Source organism: Papilio machaon, chromosome 13, assembly GCF_912999745.1.
Source record: "Papilio machaon chromosome 13, ilPapMach1.1, whole genome shotgun sequence".
Lineage (NCBI taxonomy): Eukaryota > Metazoa > Arthropoda > Insecta > Lepidoptera > Papilionidae > Papilio > Papilio machaon.
In genome coordinates, this window is record NC_059998.1 from 7136716 (window position 1) to 7157134 (window position 20419).

At 31.6% G+C, this 20419-nt stretch overlaps 3 protein-coding genes across 5 annotated transcripts; 2 read left to right on the top strand and 1 right to left on the bottom strand.

Annotated features, from left to right (window-relative positions):
* The first annotated feature begins 688 nt into the window (after positions 1 to 688).
* On the top strand, positions 689 to 2237 carry LOC106709192 (mRNA-decapping enzyme 1A). The gene has a single exon (XM_014500906.2). It carries the CDS (start codon positions 800 to 802, stop codon positions 2066 to 2068), a length of 1269 nt encoding a protein of 422 aa, XP_014356392.1. The 5' UTR covers positions 689 to 799; the 3' UTR covers positions 2069 to 2237.
* Positions 2238 to 7872: 5635 nt separating this feature from the next.
* LOC106709197 (CTD nuclear envelope phosphatase 1 homolog) lies at positions 7873 to 12220 on the bottom strand. Of its 2 annotated transcripts, XM_014500916.2 has the most exons (8): positions 12196 to 12215; positions 11968 to 12048; positions 11815 to 11881; positions 10130 to 10320; positions 9719 to 9831; positions 9196 to 9311; positions 8844 to 8995; positions 7873 to 8299 (listed from the first exon to the last, which is right to left on the bottom strand). In XM_014500916.2, the coding sequence occupies exons 1-8, from the start codon at positions 12205 to 12207 to the stop codon at positions 8294 to 8296; spliced, it is 738 nt and encodes a 245-aa protein (XP_014356402.1). In that variant the 5' UTR covers positions 12208 to 12215; the 3' UTR covers positions 7873 to 8293. The 2 variants fall into 2 exon arrangements, with proteins under 2 accessions (XP_014356402.1, XP_014356401.1); XM_014500915.2 differs by having other exon boundaries at positions 11968 to 12220.
* Positions 12221 to 12518: 298 nt separating this feature from the next.
* On the top strand, positions 12519 to 17794 carry LOC106709189 (AP-2 complex subunit mu). 2 transcript variants are annotated; one of them, XM_045680592.1, is made up of 10 exons: positions 12519 to 12679; positions 12857 to 13050; positions 13431 to 13593; positions 13666 to 13781; positions 14578 to 14680; positions 15035 to 15157; positions 15389 to 15782; positions 15914 to 16052; positions 16663 to 16795; positions 17543 to 17794. In XM_045680592.1, exons 2-9 carry the CDS (start codon positions 12874 to 12876, stop codon positions 16768 to 16770), a joined length of 1323 nt encoding a protein of 440 aa, XP_045536548.1. In that variant the 5' UTR covers positions 12519 to 12679; positions 12857 to 12873; the 3' UTR covers positions 16771 to 16795; positions 17543 to 17794. The 2 variants fall into 2 exon arrangements, with proteins under 2 accessions (XP_045536548.1, XP_045536547.1); XM_045680591.1 differs by having other exon boundaries at positions 16663 to 16791.
* The last annotated feature ends 2625 nt before the right edge of the window (positions 17795 to 20419 follow it).

A 20419-nucleotide genomic window follows, 5' to 3' on the forward strand; every position in this document is an offset into this window, starting at 1 on the left:
TTTTTCTATTAGAAATCTCTTTTACTAGAAAAGCGTACACTGTACAAGTGTTATTTTTATTACAAAACTTGAGAAAAAAAATGACGACGACAAAAAGCAAATAAAACTCGGCAGTCATTATATATGTATAGCCTTCCTAAATAAAGGTACTTTTTCTCGCCTCAGAAGCGGGCCCGCAAAATGTAATCTACCCACAATAAATTTCAGTATAGCTTAGTTTAGAATCCTCCTAACCTCTCACAAAACACAATACTTGAATGTCCTCAAATATTCCATCATCTTGTGATGATAATTGATATAAACTGTATGAGCAATTTTTAAGAATACAACGATTTTATACAGTATGCCTGAGAATACCGTGTACAACTGTGTACCACAGATTTCTTGGTCGAAAGTATGACGATGTCATTTAACTTACCTCTATCGCAGTTTTGGCGCTAGGTTTAGGTTTTAAAATTTCCAAATTAATTTACATTTATTCAAATCTCTCGAAAAATCTCTTATATATTTTATACATAATGAAACCATGGTTTTTGTTTGTTAAACTACACCTTTTTGCAGAACAGTCTTGTTATAAACCAATGGGGCGCTCGAACGAATTAAAATAATATATCTATAAAATAATTTAAAACTACCTTCTAATTTTTCGTAATTTTATTACATTTACTTGCATATTTTATATGCGCTTTAATTTTTACAGAAAATGGAACGTTAACAAATATGGCGAAAAACTTATTCTCGCTTCTTGTCATTTTATTGTGATGCTCGTTGTGTAAAAAGTAGTTTTAGTTGCGATAAAATGGCTGACGTACGAATGAATTTAACAGCTTTAAGGAGGGCAGATCCATATGCGCGGGAAATAATCGATAGTGCTACCCACGTTGCTCTGTATACATTCGAAGAACAGGAATGGGAGAAAACTAACATCGAAGGTGCATTGTTTGTGTACAGTAGAAATGGTGAACCGTATCATAGTTTGGTAATTATGAACAGATTGAATACAAATAATTTAATTGAACCAGTATCGAAAGGAATAGAGTTACAATTAAAGGAGCCTTTCCTGCTTTATAGGAACTCCAAGTGTCGTATTTACGGCATATGGTTTTACGATAAAGACGAGTGCGTTAGGGTGGCCACAAAGTTGAATTCTATAGTTAAAGATTCGATGAAACCGGTTGAAAATATGTCGCAAAATCCTGTATATAATGCACCCACTAATTCTAGTGCTCCAGTTGATATATTTTCAATGCTGAGCAAAGCTCAAGATGATTTTAAATCTAACAAAGGTCTAACGAACAAAAATGAATCAACACCGTCTAGAGCTCCCGATATGACGTCGCAAAGCGTAATGGATTTCTTTGCTAAGGCTGGTAGCGGCGCCGCTGCGCAAATGCCAGCAGTGTCTTCCCTCCCGTCACCTGGCGTGTTCGGTCCGCGGCCGTCCGACTCTCGCGAAGGACCGTTGCTTCTGCAAAGGCTGATGAGTAACCCTGCACATACAGTGGAACACATAGAGAAACAGCAAAGATCTGTCACTCCGCAGGAGAGTCAAAATGCTAATGGTGTCATTCCTTTGGATACTGCAATGAGGCAGAATACTGGATTTCCACTAAAATCCACACCAGTTGACTCACAAGGCCAGCAAAGGATATCCAATATGCAAAAGATGCCGTTAGATACAGTGGACGCCAATGGTCCCAATCCTTTAGAGAGTGAACTGAATCTTATGCATATTTCATCACCCAAGCCAACATCACCATTGGCATCGTATTTGAATCAATCTCAGGACCTCGGTCATCCGGTAAGCTCTTTTAATGGTAAATATGAAGAGGTGGGAATGTTTCCTTTGGGTAATCCTCTGGCTGCTCAGCAGAAGCCAGCTCTGATGCCTCCGACAATGTTCACTGTTACCTCGGGAGGTGATGTCCAGCCATCGCCCGAACCTTTAACTAGGAATCAACTGCTTCAAGCTTTCAACTATCTTCTTAAACATGACGCTGATTTTGTTAACAAGTTACATGAGGCTTATGTAAAATCTTTTTCTGAAAAAGCATTTTCTGTATCATAAATTTGATTTATTCAAAGCTATTGTTAACAATCAACATGTACAGTTGTAATTTGAAGTATGAGTTGTTTAAAAGATGTTGCGTAGAGCCACACTAGTTTTATAGCAACTTATTTGGGAAGATTATTTTTAAATAAGTTTTAAACATTTGACTGTGTCATTCAAATGATAATAGAGAATAAATTTTTAGTAACATCACAAATTTAGAAATTTATCTGTACAAGCTGTTTGTGATATATTCTTGAATTGAATACATCTGTGACTATAAAATGTAGTTTACTAGTGTTACAAACAATCCTATTTGCAGGTTAATATGTTACCTGAAATTGGTAAAATTATTCAACTGTTGGTTTCCTTTTCATAAAATGGACTAAGTATAAGATTTCTATTACATATTTTCAGTTCTAACTAAACAATTTGACTTAAAAATGCTGATAATAGCAATTGATTTTTTCTTTACATAGATATTTATGATGAGTCATCTCAAAGAGATGATGACAAAAATTTATTATGACAGTTTGTTGCAATAAAACATAAAAAAGTAATAGTATTTGAGACAATTATATTGCTTGATTTTAAGGACTTGAAAATACTATTTTTAGAAGGTAGAAATACTTTCGTCTGGTTAAATTTTACTCATTGTATACCTTTATTTCTGATAAGATTTTGAAAAGTCACATGTTTTATATTTTACAAATTCTTAAAACTTTTCAACAGCATGTTACTTGTTTTAGAAATCGTAATTTTTATAGTAAGGAATAATTTTGATACACAAAAATACAAAATAACCCTACCCGGGAGTCCAGTGAGCAAATAATTAACTTAGTAAGCCTATTTTGTGTACATAAAAACAGGTTGTGTTAACATCAATGTTTTGATTGAGATAGTTTGTGTATATATGAAGTAAACCATGGTTTAATTAGATTATAATATGCTTAAAACATACATGATTCATTTAAGAAAAAAAATGCAATAAAACAAATATTCTTTGGCTAATTCTTTGACATAGATTAATAATAGATAATTTCTTATTGTGAAAATCCATCTTTTACACCATTTTTCTAAAATACAGAAAGAATAAAAAAAAGTCAAACATCTTGAATTCATCATCTTCATATTTTCACCACAAACTATTAATTATAAAAAATTTTTGGTTTTCTTTTCATTCATAATGCACACAATTTTTGTTTACTGAGAGTAGTTTGAATTTTTTTTTTTTAATAAACAAAACGACAAACTGGAGTTATGCTTCCTCATTTTTATGATTATTTTTGAATGTATCCTGATGCTTACAAAATATGCATGGCCTACACAAACTTTACATTTTTTGGCAGAAAATGTACAACAAAATATTAGAAAGACATTGCATCAATAAAAAAATAAAAAGCCTTTATGAAAATGTTTGTAGACAATGTAAAAATGTGATTTTGTGAACAATTTTCATTGAAAATAAAATTAAACAGAGTATTGAAATTAAAGGTTTGATGAAGTAATTCAGTTGTTTTAATTGCCCAACATTTTTAACAAAGAATATATGCCCGTAAGCGGTAACGAGGTCTACTAGAGGGATACTGTTGCTATAAAAACAAGACCTACTATTTCACAACAAAAAAATTGAAACTTGCAAATTTCAAAATGTTTTTGGCTTACACTTTTATAGACAACATAAGCTCGATTAATATTCTAAAAGGTGATGTCTTACGAATCATCAGAAAGTCCGATAAGTTTCATGACAAGAATAAAATGAAAGAAACCAATATAGTTTTAAAATCGATTTTAATATTGCTATTTTACAAATCGTTTTGAACTTTGATCATCATGAGACCATAAAATTGTTTAACAATTTCTTTATCTCGACACAAGTAGCCAGTACGGCTGGTTTACATTGGTTCTCTACTGCAAAATAAACTAACGGTCAAGGCAATTTCAAATTTAAACAGCAAATTAAAATTTTTATCGTCATTACAATTATTTTGTTGCAATCCAAAAAACATTTTATTGTTTACGGCAATAAATCAAAGAAAATTAAACATTAAAATTGTCAGATATTTTAGAAAACCTGAACTCTAAAAGCAATTTTCTTTTTAATTTAAAACATACAATTATGTACATTAATATTAAATACATACTGTTTGTAAATATTATATTAATATAAGAAATAAACAGTAGGACAGTAAGGGACTACATACAAAATTCAACATAGTGTTAAAAATGTTTAAGATGTATATTTGAAATTGCCTCAATTTTCACATTAGTTGCTAATTGAATTAAAACATTAAACGCATAAATCACATTGTTTATCTATTTCATCCATAAATAAGGAAACAAGGATTATGATGGATGAATAAAAAAATATTATTTTTTTCATTGTGCTATGCATTGTGTTTGTTTACTTATTTATACATGTGTCCAATATTTGGGAGTATGTTTAAATTGTTTTCCAGTATTTAAAAACATAATACGAAACGTTTACACCGACCAAATTATCTGTGAAATGATATATGTCGCCACTGTCGATAATGCAGCCAGCTGATTGGCGGAAATTATAGCAATCGTTCGCAATTTAAAAAAAATGGCTGTCATTTTACAGATATATTGGTCAGATATTTGTACAAGTATTTATACAGTTTAATGTGCATTTCCACTGCGGCAACAGCTGTACAAATATTGTCATCTATTTCATTGTTTTAAAAAAGATTTACAAATAATGTTTTACGGGACTGTTGCCAGTGGAAACTCGTTAGGTTCAGAATTCTACAAAACGCATATGAAGTTACAATGGTAAATGTGAATTTAGTTGGATTGCAAATGAAACACTTTCTAATCTCATTTTGTAAATGAATCAATTGTTTTTAAAGATTTTACACTTGATATGAATACTATTTACAATTAGAGAAATAAACATAATTTTAAGTTTTTTCTCCGATAAGACTATATATAGAACTAAAGGTAGATTTACATTGTGTACGTAAAATTTAGCACTACCCACGTAACATCGTCATACAAATTCATTTTTGAACAAGTATATCCAATGCATGATTAGTCTAATCATCTTAATTTTTCCCTATAAAATGACTGTACAATGATAAAATGTTACACTTTTTATACCGTTTAGTATTTATATACAGCATGTTTCAAAACGTACAAAAATTTTGTATCACTAGAAGAAATGACGATGCTACGTTTCTCACGCTAAAATTACAAACCCCCTATACAAAAACAGTAGAAAATTTGTCATAAAAGGTGAGTGTAAATTCGCTCACAATTTACGAAATATTTAATAAAGTATATTCAGACGAAAACTATAGATAACTTTTTAAATTTTCGTTAAGTGACGAAATGTGTTTTAACCGACGATAAATGTGGATAGATAATGGTCTTATTTAGTCTGGAAATACCTTAATAAACAACTGCTGAACCGAGACCAAGCTAAGTGTTTTTCCATTCAGCAGTTAGCTGCACACGGCCCGCTGCTAAGTGGAAAAAGGGTCTAAGTGCTGAAAACGATACGAAAAATATAAGCTTGGAACTATCCACCGAATACTGTATTTTAGTAATACTTGGAGGTCCACAATCAGTTCAGAGCCAGCCAACGAGTAATATTGACTATATTTTTTTCATTATTTTATAAAACAACTACGTATTTCAAGTATTTGGTTTCAACACTTTCTGTAGAATGCTCTTAAAAATCCCTAAAAAATCAACTAAGCCGAATAATTAAGTAAAGAGCATACAGTTTTTAAATACAACTGACTGAAATAAATTTAATTTCAAATTTGATATAATTAATATAATAAAAGAAAAAAAAAACCTCGATATAATGGAATCATGGTATAAAATTAAATATTCAATAAAAAAATGAGCATTTTTAAAAAGTGTAATTTTTTACTCACTTCGAAAATATTACCAAAAAAAAACTACTGTAGTCACGTTTTTCTTGAACATCCAAATAAAATCTGGTTACTTCACGGTTACGATGACAGATAATAAAGTTTTTGTCTCACGAACGACTTCTGGTTGGTTGGTGCGTTTGTGTGCGTGATAGCGAGCGCTCCCATTGGCTGTCTCTCCAACGCACACAATAAAACATACGTCGCAACAACAAATGCAGTGAACTTCGGAGTCAGAATAACAAATAGATACAATGTAACAATTTAATTTTTTTTATTGTCTGCTCTGTGAACGCTAATTTAGCTAACTTTGATGAAAACAAGACTTAAAGCTCAACCCTGTCGTTCCTTATAAAATTGCTATTTAATTCGCGAATAGAGAGGAGTTTGAAAATTAACGCGACCAAAAATGTTTGCAAATCCTTTAAAGTTGTCTATTATTAAAGACAGATTATTTGTATTTTTGAAAAAGGAAAAAAAAAAAAGAAAAAATTGCTTAATTTTTCGTTAATCAATACATTTACCACAAAATAATAATAAAACTTGGATGTATTTACACTTTGTTTTATAGCACATACACTTAGTAATCATAGACAAACATATTTTATCGCAATACCACAGACTTTTAAAGCATTGATTTTTTCATTTTTAAAAAATGTTTAAACAAGAATTTTTTTGTAATCTTTTTCATAATTTACAGAATTCCACCTATTTTTTTTTAATAACTTTATATAGAAGCTAAACCAACTTCCACGAGCAGACAGAAAATCAACATATTAGGATTATTTTGTACATGATAGTTCTAGTATTACTACTGTATTGTCATAAATCAGGCGCCACACTGAGACAGTACCTTAGCTACTTAGTTAATTGTTAAAAAAAAGTAAAAAAAAAAAATAAAAAAAGAAAAATCGGAAGGCGTAGTATTATATTCAGATAATCATGTTTTCTGAATTTTGAAAGAAATGGGTTACCAATATAATTTATTTCAAATACGTTTTATTTTTTGTACCGTCTTTATGTAGGCCTGCATTTATATTCACAGCGCATTTGCCTTAAAATAAATGGTATTAAAGTACTAGAAAGCGATTTGCCTTTTTTTATTCATCATTTTGTTGTCTGGTAAAAGACAAAATTGTAATGAAATCAGGCAAATCGTAGATTAAAATTATATTTACAACATCTAATGGTATCGAGTTATATAAAAAAAAATTAATTCAATATTAAAAAGTATGACTGTAACATATATGTTATGATATATTACACTAAAGTAACATAAACGGAAATATACAAAAAAAATTGCCATTTTTTTATTTTTCGTATCAAGTGGTTCCATTTGGCAGTACTGTAACAGGCATGTATGAAAATTGTAGTATTTAAAAAAAAATCTGAAGTTTTTTTTTAATTTAGATTTTGGTCATTTTGAAAACATCATAAACCTGACAAATTAGAGTTTTTATTTTGTTATTTAAATTTAATAAAAAAAAGTCAAATACTTTATAAGAACATAAAATATTTTTCTTATTTAACAAAAGTGTAATTTATAAGCGTATATTTATTTCATGAAATTATAGCTTTTTATTAAAAATATTACGTTTGAAAAAAAAAAAGAACAATTCCATGCCATTGTATGATTACCACCAAATTAATTTCCAAAAAAAAAAATTGACGTCATTTTTGAAGCTAAAAAAAAAATCAATCAATATATAATTAAAAGGTAATGATTCGTTTACACAAAAAATGGAATTTATTTAAAGTAAATAAAATTTTAGTATGAAATAAAAAATATCTGCTTTTAGCTATAAAAAAAGATCGGAACTATTATATCAAACTTAATTTGATTATTTTAATTGCAAGGGCAGTTTTATTTCTATTTCAGACAAAAATGTTAAAAAAAATTATTCAAATTAACAATAATTAAAATTAAACTAATTTCAAAACATATTTCACAAACGTCGATTAACTTTTAAGCGGGAAAATGTGACTTTAGTGACATTTCCCGTTCGCCATTTTGATTAACACACTGTTGACAGATAAGTTTTAACATATAACTGGAAATATATACGTCTATCTCACTCATAGGCGATATGAAAGAGACGCGTAGAGTTCACTCGTAACCACAGATAATGTCCGTCTACATCAGTAGGCTAACATACATAGTCTATGTATAAACGCTAATCACATTTATTTATTTATATATAAAAAAAAACTTTTTTAAACCCATTTATCTACGTTATTTCTATATGTATATTTGAATAGAAGCTGGGATCTTAACAAGTGACAAAATAAATAGGTTCGGGCGTTGTTACCGCGCCACACATTTTGTACATAAGCCGGTTTATATCTGAAAAGAGAAAGAAAAAAAATTGACTTAATTTTACTCATATAATTGTACTCATTCATTCAATTGAATATGAAGGAAAACATTTATTCAATCTGCACCTATCTGCGAAGATATATGTGAACTCAACCCGCACTGAGCCAGCGTGGTTGACTATGACCTAGTCACCCCTAATTAGGAGTAGTCATATTTGTCTGATCTGATCCGTCTATTTGAAGAAGACATAAGAATATGGGAGCTTGTGTTTCTCTTAGATCCCGTAGGACCGCCAATGTCTGATACTAAACATATTAAACTGTTGGCAATAGTAGACAATACTTGGCAATATTTACTAATAGTTGGCAGCAGTTGGCAATCATGGCCAGTAGTTGGCAATCATTGTCAGTAGTTGGCAATCATTGTCAGTAGTTGGCAATCATTGTCAGTAGTTGGCAATCATTGTCAGTAGTTGGCAATCATTGTCAGTAGTTGGCAATCATTGTCAGTAGTTGGCAATCATTATCAGAGGTTGGCAATCATAGGCAAAGGCGTGACATCAGCAGCTCACCTGGGGATACCAGAGGCGGTTGAGGTGCAAGTTGCGTGAGAGCACGGAGCGCACGTCGTGCGTGAAACGCAGTGCGTCCAGCACCGGCAGCAGATTCAGCAGCGCCACGTCCAGCGGGTCCGAGAACCATGACTTTATTGGTATCGCGTTATCTGAAATACAAGACAAACTAACAATAATATTGACACAAAATTGAAGACTCTTAATGTAGTTTTAGTACAGAAATCTACACTAAACGACTAAACCAGTGCACATAGTGGAAAAAGGGTTTAACAACACTGATAGAATACTTAGCAGGATAGGCACAATCCTAGCAGTAAATTAAATACAATAGTCAAAGAAAGTTAAATACCTGGAAAGTCTCTATATGCACCCGGTGAGTTGTCGAGTATGAACACCCTGTTTAAGTCGTCACATATTGACGACAGGTTCTTTGTGTACGAGCCGTGCTCCGGCGTGCAGTGTTGTCTGCAAATCAAAATTTTATCATAGTAATAAAATGCCTGGTTTACATTACCCCAGTACAGTAGCACTAGTCTGGCAGACTGTATGAGCTCACTGGCGTCAGTCAGTTGCATTACTTGCTATAAAATGTATGGTAAGTGTAAAAGTACATTTCTAATAAAAATGCATCAACCCGTGCCATATAGTAACATAGTTACCACATTTTTTCTTTATACTTTCAAGCTAATAATTTTTGTTGAAATTTGCACTTTTCTAGTAACTATTTGACACATCAAGGTTTTTAAATACATTCATGTTATCAAACCACCATTATATATTAGCCAATACATAAATCCATCAATCAAAACTTTTTTCACCAACAATACACTTGCAGGTTATAAAAAAATTAAGAAAATATAATTCTTCACTACCTGTAAAACCGACGCCGTAGTATGCCCCGACCGTTGTCTAGTTTGTCTGCCACCGCTGCACCATATATCTCCATTGAGGCTGTAAACACCACTAGCTCATACCATTGTGACACCTGGAACAGTGTTTAAAACTTATTTAGTTCCTATAAATTAAACAACAAACACAACAGACCCCCCTAACATAGTCATTTCAGATTTCCAATTCGTATGGTTCTAGTACAAATCTCCATACAAAATAGACAGAGAAGAATATTGTATAACATATATTTGTACTATAAGAAAAACTATAAAGGAAATGACTACATAAGTTTTTTTTGATACAATGTCCAATTAGTTACTCATCTTTCACAAAAATAGGTCTACTTGCTTTTTGGATTCTAAGTTTTGTTTTTTTACATATGGTTTACTTACTATATTTAGGAAGTAGTCGACATGTGGCCTTTTATGTACAAAGAATCTGACAGGATGCTTGTCTATGGTGACTTTGAGCACAAAGTCGGGGGGAGTCCCAGGTTTGACAGTCGGCCGCAGCATTGCATCATGGTGCGAATGTATTAGTGTTTCGTCAAGATCTAACACAAGCATTTTTCTTTTTACTAAACCTGAAACAAAAAATAAATTCTTAAAGTATGCACATAACATATTTTTATAGTAGAAGGTAAATAAGCACCGGGTCGCCTCATATCTAGTGATCGGAGAAACAAAAGTATTTAGGTAGAATTTCCTAGGGAGACTATATGTAGGACTATAAGTAGTAATTGCAACACAGTCAGGATTTTAAAGAACAACTACTTTATACATTCCAAAGCTAAATCCCATCCACTTTTTATATATTTAAACCCCTATTATCCCGTCACATTCCGTCTCTCGAAATGGCAAAAAGTGGATTGCCGAGGTTCATTTGTCCACATCAAATGGAGGTATGTGATCTTTGCCTATCCCTCTGAGTTACAAGTGTGAGTTGTGTTATCAACACTGCCACTTTTTAAAGTGACACAGCAATTTTAAGTTGTAATTTAAATGCTGTGTCACTCTTAACTGTTGTTACAAGTGTGGTTCTCGATCAAAGTTTACTTGTTGTGTTTAGTTGTCTGATGGTATCATTATTATGATAATTTTTGAATGATAAAATACTCAGGAAGGGTGGTATTAACACATTCACTGCCAACTACATGGCGCCATGTACTCGGCCACACACATCTCCACGGCGCCGTGTAGTTGGCAGTGAATGTGTTAAGAGCACCCGAAACCAATAAGCATGTTTATATTAATGTATAAATGTAGAAGCCAGAGAGGTGTGTCAGGACCGAGGATGGAGGTCTGTGGACTTTGCCTATTCCTTTGGGTTTATCTTGAATTATGTTGTTGATTTTTTAAACAACAAATTGTAAATTTTTTATCTGAAATAGTTATTTTTACTATTCCAATTGGAAAGAAGGTTATCGCTACATTCCAAACCACAACAACTTTAATATTTTCATTAAGCAAAGTACTTCAATAGATGATCTATACTTAATATTAGTGGAACAGATTATGTTATACATACATTTTTAAGATAAACAAAAATATTGAAAAATGAAACTGATTTTCAAATATGACTACCAGCTTCCTATTAGTTATTTCTGTAATTTTCATTTAAGACTTACAAAAGCTCAAACAATTATGATCTCAATACTTAAGATAATACTGCCAGCAAAGGCTACATATTATTTGCAATTATTTCACTAATAATGATGTAATATAAGAAAGTATCCTGCAGTTTAGTAATAAAAGATAACAATATCAATATGATAAGCAAGACAAAGTGTATGACGAAAAAAAAGTTATTCAATACCATTGATGAATAAAAGACATATTGCATAAAATATTAGTGAAACTGTTGTCGGATATTATAGTATTCGGTGAAATATTTCCTGACAATATTTATTAAAAAATTCGCTTGTTTACACGTGAAAGTGTACATGCAAATTGTATCTTTCGTATCCGTAAGAGAATTAGTCGATAACATGCGTCCTAAAGATAAATACATTGCAAATCATTCTATCATTTGCAATAATAATAATAATAAGGTACTGATAAAAACTGATTATACTCACTCAGCCTGTGTCGAGATACTGGTGAAAGAGGATAAATTTCATATTTGACAGATTGATACTGAGCCAACTGCAAAGGAAACACCACATGTAGGCACACATTATACTTTTCTAATTCACCAAATTAACGATTCAATTCTGAAATATTATATTTACCGCTCGATACTGCTTTCTAAACATATAACAAAAACAACTCCATACTTTGGATGCGATAAGCATGAACGTGCGAAGGCCCATCTGCAATTGTTTCAACATTTGAAAGGGTTATAGAACGATCACTAGAATGCAGATACCACAAGTTTTAAACAAAAGCGTAGGAAACGAGATCATTGACGGCGTTATTCAAAATAAATTCAGTAAATATAAGCGCCGAAAACATCTAACCCGCCATGACATAATCGACCCAGTTCACGAACCATAAACAAAGTAGAAATTTTGCTTTCAACATCAAATAGGGTTGCTCTCCTATTAAATATAATATTGTCAAAAATTAAAACTACTTTTGCTTACATCTTAGATTATGTACAGTTACAATAAGTGGATGTAATATACATTAAAGATTATCATTTTTGAGTGAGTGATATCACAAAATGTTTTGATAAAAGTTATAAAAAAGCAATACTCTTTTTATTTTATTTGCAACGTTTCTTGACAGATGTCGCTTTTTTGGTAAAAGGTCTATGAATTGTCTTTGGTTTCTGCAACTCATTGATGCTATTGACGTTTCATTTTGGGGGCGGGTATCGAAGTTTAATCATTTTATAATTAAAATAATTTAGAGTAAAATGGTAGCGTTAGATCCCTTATATTAGATTACACAAAGTTAGGAAATAGTACGTTCTCGATGATTGCCTTTTGGTTGTACTAGGTAAGCACATCATCTGTACGTTCTTGCTTCGAGTTAGCTCTTAAAAATTTATTTTATTGGTCATATCCTGTTCTATTGATTTGCTTATCGACTTATCCCTTATATTAAAGTACCCCATTGAATGAATAAAACCGTAGTTGGAAGAAGGTAGTGTTTAAAGGGTATTTTTTTCAACAGCCTAAGTTGAAGTCAAGATGATTGGTGGCTTATTTGTCTACAACCATAAAGGCGAAGTATTAATTTCGAGGGTATATCGAGATGATATAGGACGAAATGCAGTGGATGCGTTCAGGGTGAACGTTATCCATGCCAGGCAGCAAGTGCGATCGCCCGTTACGAACATCGCTCGCACGTCTTTTTTTCACATAAAGGTATGTATGACGCCCCTATTTTTCTCTTTATTGTATAACTGCTGAATTTCGTATGATTTATTGTCAACCAGTAACCTTCTATTTTAATTTTAACAATTACATAATTATACATTTTATGCTTTTGATTAAGTGCAACAATAGTTTATGTGATCACAAGTAAAGAATCTTGAATATTTTTTTCTTTACACTACAATAGATACAATTTATGCTCTTACAAAGTATGTGTAACATAATTTAATGACATTGTTGCAAACATCAATCTGTAACTGTGTGATATTGATTTTTATAACTTCATGTGCTATATACCAACTTATTCAAATCTAAATCTGATGTTATCTTGCAAGAGAATATTATTGTAACAGTAATTAATTTATCAACAGCGTGCCAACATCTGGTTGGCAGCGGTGACCAAGCAAAATGTGAATGCTGCAATGGTGTTTGAATTTCTGCTTAAGATTATTGATGTCATGCAGTCATACTTCGGGAAGATCTCCGAAGAGAATATTAAGAATAACTTTGTTCTTATCTATGAGTTGCTTGATGGTAAGTAGTGGAAAAAATAAAGTAGAGAAAACTAAAAAAATTATTTACATCCTTGTTATTTTATTTTTGTAGAGATCTTGGACTTTGGTTATCCTCAGAACTCTGATACTGGGGTTCTTAAGACTTTCATAACACAACAGGGCATTAAGTCTGCTTCTAAAGAAGAACAAGCGCAGATTACATCACAGGTAATATTAAAGACCATTTACAACCTTAAAGGCTGGCAATTTTCAGTTGTCATTCATAATCATTGTATAATTTACAAGCTTTTACCCGCGAATCCGTACGCGCGGAATAAAAAATAGAAAACAGGGTAAAAATTATCCTATGTCCGTTTCCTGGTTCTAAGCTACCTCCCTATCAATTTTCAGCTAAATCAGTTGACCGATCTCGAGTTATAAATAGTGTAACTAACACGACTTTCTTTTAAATATATAGATAAGGCTTTCAAATGAATAATGTTTCAACCAATATGTTCTATTACGCAGATTCTATTGTATACCATCTTACTTCTTATTTGATGGGAAAACATTAGCGTATGCTGCTTATGCTTATATATAACCTGTATATAATATATGCAAAAAATTCAAAGATCTGTGATGTCAACTACTCACATTAAGCACACGTTTGATGAAAGCCTAAACATACTTTCGGTGGGGATGTCTATTGTGATATGTCTTCAATAAAAACATGTTTGACTTCTTAATTAACAAATCTAGCAATCAACATACACAACATAACTATAACACCTTGGTGTTCCCACTGCTTGTTTGCCCCCTTCTCTTATAAAAAAAATTGAACAGTGTTGGACAGAGAGAGATTAAGTCCAGACAATCCCTTTCCCACATCTTTGAAACTTAGGCCCATTGTTCTATTGTCCATTTGTTTAAATACAATACTAAAAATAAATGAATAATTACATACCTACAAAATATTGTAATGTTACCAATTTGAATAATTTTTTATCTATAATTTTTTTTTCAGGTGACTGGACAGATTGGTTGGCGTCGCGAAGGTATAAAGTACAGACGCAATGAATTATTCCTTGATGTGTTGGAGTATGTCAACCTCCTTATGTCTCCACAAGGTATGATTAAAAAAAAATCAAACTTTTGTCTACACTTTTACTTTTTGTACTGCCTTTACATGAAACTAGCTTTTACCCGCGACTTCGTCCGCGCGGAATAAAAAAAATGCACACAAGATAAAAATGTTCCTATGTCCGTCTCCTAGTTCTAAGCTACCTGCCCATCAATTTTCAGCTAAATTAGTTCGACCAATCTTGAGTTATAAATAGTGTAACTAACACGACTTTCTTTTATATATATAGATAAGTTTAGAGGATTATTTACATGTATAATTTATTTTTAATAAAAAAGAAACCTTTGAAACCCTTGTACTTTCAGTATATTATTTAATTTTATTACATTTTTTACAATAGGTCAAGTGTTGTCGGCTCATGTGGCTGGTAAGGTGGTGATGAAGTCCTACCTCTCCGGCATGCCCGAGTGCAAGTTTGGCATCAATGACAAAATTGTTATGGAAGCTAAAGGCAAGGGTAATGGTGAGTAGTTATTTAGTTTAGTTTTTTGTTGGACTTCCTCTGCCATATTGTCTATTATTTTGTCTATTTTTGTATAGTTCAATATGTTTATTAAAATTATGTCAAAGCAGACATAATTATGCTAATTTTTAAATGAGAATATTTCATTTTTTGTAGATTTGTTATTTTATAACCTATACCAGGTTCTCTAGTATCTATCTATTTTTAAATAAATAATATTATTAATTCTAGGTGGTATATCTGGCAACACTGATAGTGAGGGCGCTCGCTCTGGCAAGCCAGTGGTAGTTATCGATGATTGTCAGTTCCATCAATGTGTGAAACTCAGCAAATTCGAAACGGAACACTCCATTTCGTTCATACCACCAGACGGAGAGTTTGAACTTATGAGATATCGTACAACTAAAGATATCTCTCTGCCGTTCCGTGTTATACCTCTAGTGCGTGAAGTTGGTCGCACTAAGATGGAAGTGAAGGTAGTTTTGAAGAGTAACTTCAAGCCGTCACTGCTCGGACAAAAGATTGAGGTTAAGATTCCAACTCCGTTGAATACGAGCGGAGTTCAGTTGATTTGTCTTAAAGGGAAGGCAAAATATAAGGCCTCCGAGAATGCTATTGTTTGGAAGTAAGTTTTCGTATGTCTTTTTTATTTGTCTGTAATGTCTCTCATACTATTGAATATAGTTTGAACAGAAAAATATTCATATTTTTACTATTTCTATGTAAAAATCGACAATTTTTTTTAAATGCTTCCAGGATTAAGCGCATGGCTGGTATGAAGGAAACCCAGTTATCTGCTGAGATTGAACTCCTGGAAACTGATACTAAGAAGAAATGGACGCGCCCACCCATCTCCATGGGCTTTGAGGTGCCTTTTGCACCTTCTGGTTTCAAGGTAATATACTATAGTATTATTCAGATTTATTAAATACTAGCTGTCGCCCGCGATTCTGTCCGCGTGGAATAAAAAAAAAACTTAATGAGTAGTGTATGTGTTCTTCCAGACTATGATCTACATCTATGCTAAATTTCATTGAGATCCGTTGAGATGTTTTAGAGATACCTACAAATAAACATCCATCCATCCATCTAAACATTTACATTTATAATATTAGTATGATATTTAAGCTTACCTTTGCAACAGATTTAAAAAAAAAAATCCGCTATATTGGAAGATCTGTTAGCGTAATATTGAGATTTGTACATACTTGTACTAGTTTTTTTTTAACTTTGTTAACATTTCAAGATCAGTTTAAGATACAAAAATTAAAAATTTCTAAAGAGAGAACAATAAATGTTATATCAATACTAATATTATAAAGAAGAAAGATTTGATTGTTTGCATTGAACAGTCTCTGAAATTGATTAGAGAAATCCAATGTTAGACAGCTACACTATCCCCGGGTGTAATAGGCTATATTTATTACTAAATTTTTTTTTATTATTCGCAGGTCGTGGGCAACTGCTAATTTAAATTAATATTTAATAATAATTTTTGCCCTTAGGTCCGTTATTTGAAGGTGTTTGAGCCGAAGCTGAACTACTCAGACCATGATGTGATCAAATGGGTGAGGTACATCGGACGTTCCGGACTTTACGAGACACGATGCTAGACTGGCGACTCGGCTTACACTGTAAGTATTTATATTACTGATCTATATAAATGGATAGGTGATTACTTGGAATTGACAGCTTTCAATTCGTTCAAATTTAAACACTTCTGATGTGATCGTTAATTCTATCTATATTATTAGTTAGAAGCTACACCACAGCTATAAACCATCAGCGCTAAAATGTCGAAAATCAAATAGGCACAAAATACTACGTCTTAAAGCCACTACATTTATAGAGTCGATGATTCACTTGGATCATTCAATTTGATAAAACTGTTGTGGCAACACCGGCCTCGGGGTTGCTTGGTTAGTGCGCGTTGCGGCATAGTTAAACTTTTTTTATTTTTTTTCTTAAGAAAAAAATATTTTTAATCAACCAAACGGAAAACTAAACAGTGACAGAAAAAGTACAAAGTAAAAAAACGGAAAAGGTTAAACTATGACAATCCTGGGGCCAGTATTGCGGCAAACTCTACTAAATATATGAACACTAGATTTCTACGGGATCAGCATACATGTAATATAAGTCCAATTGAAGGCATAAAATATGTTAAATTTTATACATGGCGGCCATTTGACTTTTACATTTTTTTTGTTAAGTTTGTGAGAAATCTGTACGAGAAAAAATATTTTAACAGAATCATTTTTAAATTTACTAGTTTTAGAGCAAAATATGTAGTTTGTTTATAATGAATATATAGTTATACAAGTTTTTAATTGAAACTTGATATATACAGTAATCATTTTTTAAACAGTATTTTTTTTATTTCAGTTTGCCGCTGACAGTTCTACTTTAAAGGATCAGACGATATGGCGTGTTACATAAATCTAAAACATTTTGTATATAATTTGTCGGTACACTTTCATCTATTTACATAACACGAGATACTTTTATGAGAATTTATATAATTTTTTTTTATATATTTGCTGATAATGTATGCGAGGTCATACATAGTTGAAGGGATTCCCAAAGTGGTCGATATCGAACTTAAAGCATTGCTAATTCTCACTCTGTCTTCTTCTTGACCTAAGTCAGAATGAATAATAATAATTGATCTTAAAAGTAGGTAATTTGGCCATGTGGGGGTCTGAGGTAATAGTTCATTTTGGAAAAGGGGGTCACTTGTCCAAAATAGTTTGGGAATCCCTGGTTTAAATTATACATACATCTATATGAAAAAATAAATTAAATCGTTTTTTTGAATCTCAGAAAGGAAAAAAATTAATTTAAATCGATTGGTAATCTTATTAATTTGCACAAAAATTTTTTTTTTCAAAATGTAGTTTTTTTCGAAAAATAATTTCTAACATATTGATGATATACTCTTATTGCAGCTTTTGCAAATAATTGTCAGAAGGCTATGAAAAGGCGAATTTTGATGTTCATGTTCATAGTGTATTAGAAATTTTAAAAAAAGCAATTTTTCTCTAAATTTAGGTCTGTTTTATAGATTTTTCACTAGGATTATTGCTTAGAATATTTGAAAAATATATAGAATGGTTTGTTATCACCAAATAATCCTTAATAATATAATCTCTAATAATATCGATATTGTTTATTAATGTTGGACATCACTAAAGTATGTAGTAAATGTCATATAGAACTCCACTCCAGTGACACTTGGATACATATGGCCATCTCTTTTTTTCATTTTGACAAAACAGAGACAACTATATAAAACAAGTTTCACTCCAGTCAAATTTTACTGTAATACATTTTTTGAATATTCACCTTTCATCCTCATTATTATTAAGCCATCTTATAATTTTTATTTTAATATATATATTTTTTTAATTTAAATATGTAAAAAAAATGAATTTTTTGTTTAAAAATGAATTTCAAATTATTTAGAGTTAATTATAATTTATAGTGAATTTCGATGTTTTTATCATTCCTTTAGTGTAATAAAGATGGGTCCGTATGAGGTCTTTGTTATCGATGTTTTTCATTAATAATAATTTAATTCAGTACAATATTTTCTGCTGTAATTCATTTAAGTGGTAAAAAATCTTGGTAAAGTAATAAAAATACCCCATTTTAGGAATCTAATAAAGTGTGTATAACATATTTATATGTTGGTTTGGTTTACGGTATTGATCTTTATATTTTTTTAAATATATAACTTTCTTTTTTTATGCTTTTTATTAGCGAAGTCTTTATACGGATCCGTTAATTAATATATCATCGTATTTACATATGTAGATATACGTAATATGTTATATGTAATGTACTCTACATTTCAAAATGTCTATCTATCATATAACATTTATCAAGTAATGTTAAATGACAAAACTGTCTTATATAGAAAAGTATCGATAGATAGGACATCACTAGATTTTTTTATTATAATATAGTACGTATGTATTTTATCATTAGTTATTAATTAAAAAAAATAATTTCAACAAAAAAGATACAATTTTTATCCATACCTTGTTTGGAATTATCGACATATCGATTATAATTTTTTTGATTTAATCGATATCGATATCTATAAATTACACAATGAATTGTCACATCATTAGTATTTTTATTTGTGATCAGTTTTGTCATTTAATAATACATCTTATTTCAAAGGGATAGAGTTCATTTCAGTTTGTCCTGGGTAGTTGATACGCGCTAGGTGCGAATTAATGTATGCATGCTGTTATAGAAAATGCTTATATCGTATTGTGTTACAAACTATGATGTATAATAAAGCTGTTAAAAATATTACCAGTTGTTTTATTTAAAAAAAAGAATTATAAGATGTCAAACGAGCAATCGGTCACCTGAATCCGCCTAAACAGCGAAGCAACCGCTGCCCATAGACATGCGTAATTGCAGATGCGTTGCCTAACTTTAATCGACAGAGAAGGGGGATTTGGGGATGCATAGGAAGAGGATATATCCCCTTTCTGTGTCCTTGTAAAAAGGGTGGGAAGGGAACATGGACTAAAATTAGGCCTCCGGCACCACACTCATCAGACTACGCGGAATTGCTTCCACTTAACGCCTGTCTTTGTATGCTCGTGGTATTTCACCGGTCGACCCGGCCCATTCGTGCACCCAACAAATATTGTTGTTGCGGGATCTACCACTGTCAAATTAAACTAAATATTAAACTCTTACTACGGCCATTTAAAATATATTAGGGGCTCAATGGCATCTGAACGCTGCGCAGTACCCTCCCCCCGCGTTCCTTTAACTCCGTTATACCTATAATTGTGTACTGTATTCTCGTACTATGTTCCGAGCCGCCAAAATATTTGAAACCCTTAATACTGGTTAAACCTGGATTTCATTTCTAATGCAAAAATCGATATAACCAAAAATTATAAAAAGAAAACTGTGCCAAATGGAAATCCGTAATCTCGTCGTACCTTTTTGGGGGTGTAGGTTTTGTTGTAGTCATAATTAGAAATGCTTTTGATTCTTAAAAAATATAAAGAACAAAACTCAAATCATTCAACAATCATTAGGATCTTTCACCGCTCAACAATTCTCTTGGCACATATAATTAATATTCCGTAGATCCTTGTTGAAATTTATGTCTGTTTACAAAGTACAGTTAAGAGTGGTGTCTTGGGGCCTTTGACTTTTAAGAGAAAGGACCAGTCAAGCGTGCTCATTCTCCATCAGTTCTGTCACTTTGCTTGTGTACACTTTTTA

Bases quoted from the DNA above. Each gene is read 5' to 3' on its own strand.
- LOC106709192 (XM_014500906.2), top strand. From the start codon at position 800: ATGGCTGACGTACGAATGAATTTAACAGCTTTAAGGAGGGCAGATCCA.
- LOC106709197 (XM_014500915.2), bottom strand. From the start codon at position 12,066: ATGTTGAAACAATTGCAGATGGGCCTTCGCACGTTCATGCTTATCGCA. The intron at 11,882-11,967 runs GTAAATATAATA...TTTCCTTTGCAG, and splicing joins TTAGAAAGCAGTATCGAGCG to TTGGCTCAGTATCAATCTGT. The intron at 8,996-9,195 runs GTATTTAACTTT...CTTGTATTTCAG, and splicing joins TGCATATAGAGACTTTCCAG to ATAACGCGATACCAATAAAG.
- LOC106709189 (XM_045680592.1), top strand. From the start codon at position 12,874: ATGATTGGTGGCTTATTTGTCTACAACCATAAAGGCGAAGTATTAATT. The intron at 13,782-14,577 runs GTAATATTAAAG...TTTTTTTTTCAG, and splicing joins AAGCGCAGATTACATCACAG to GTGACTGGACAGATTGGTTG. The intron at 15,158-15,388 runs GTGAGTAGTTAT...TATTAATTCTAG, and splicing joins AGCTAAAGGCAAGGGTAATG to GTGGTATATCTGGCAACACT.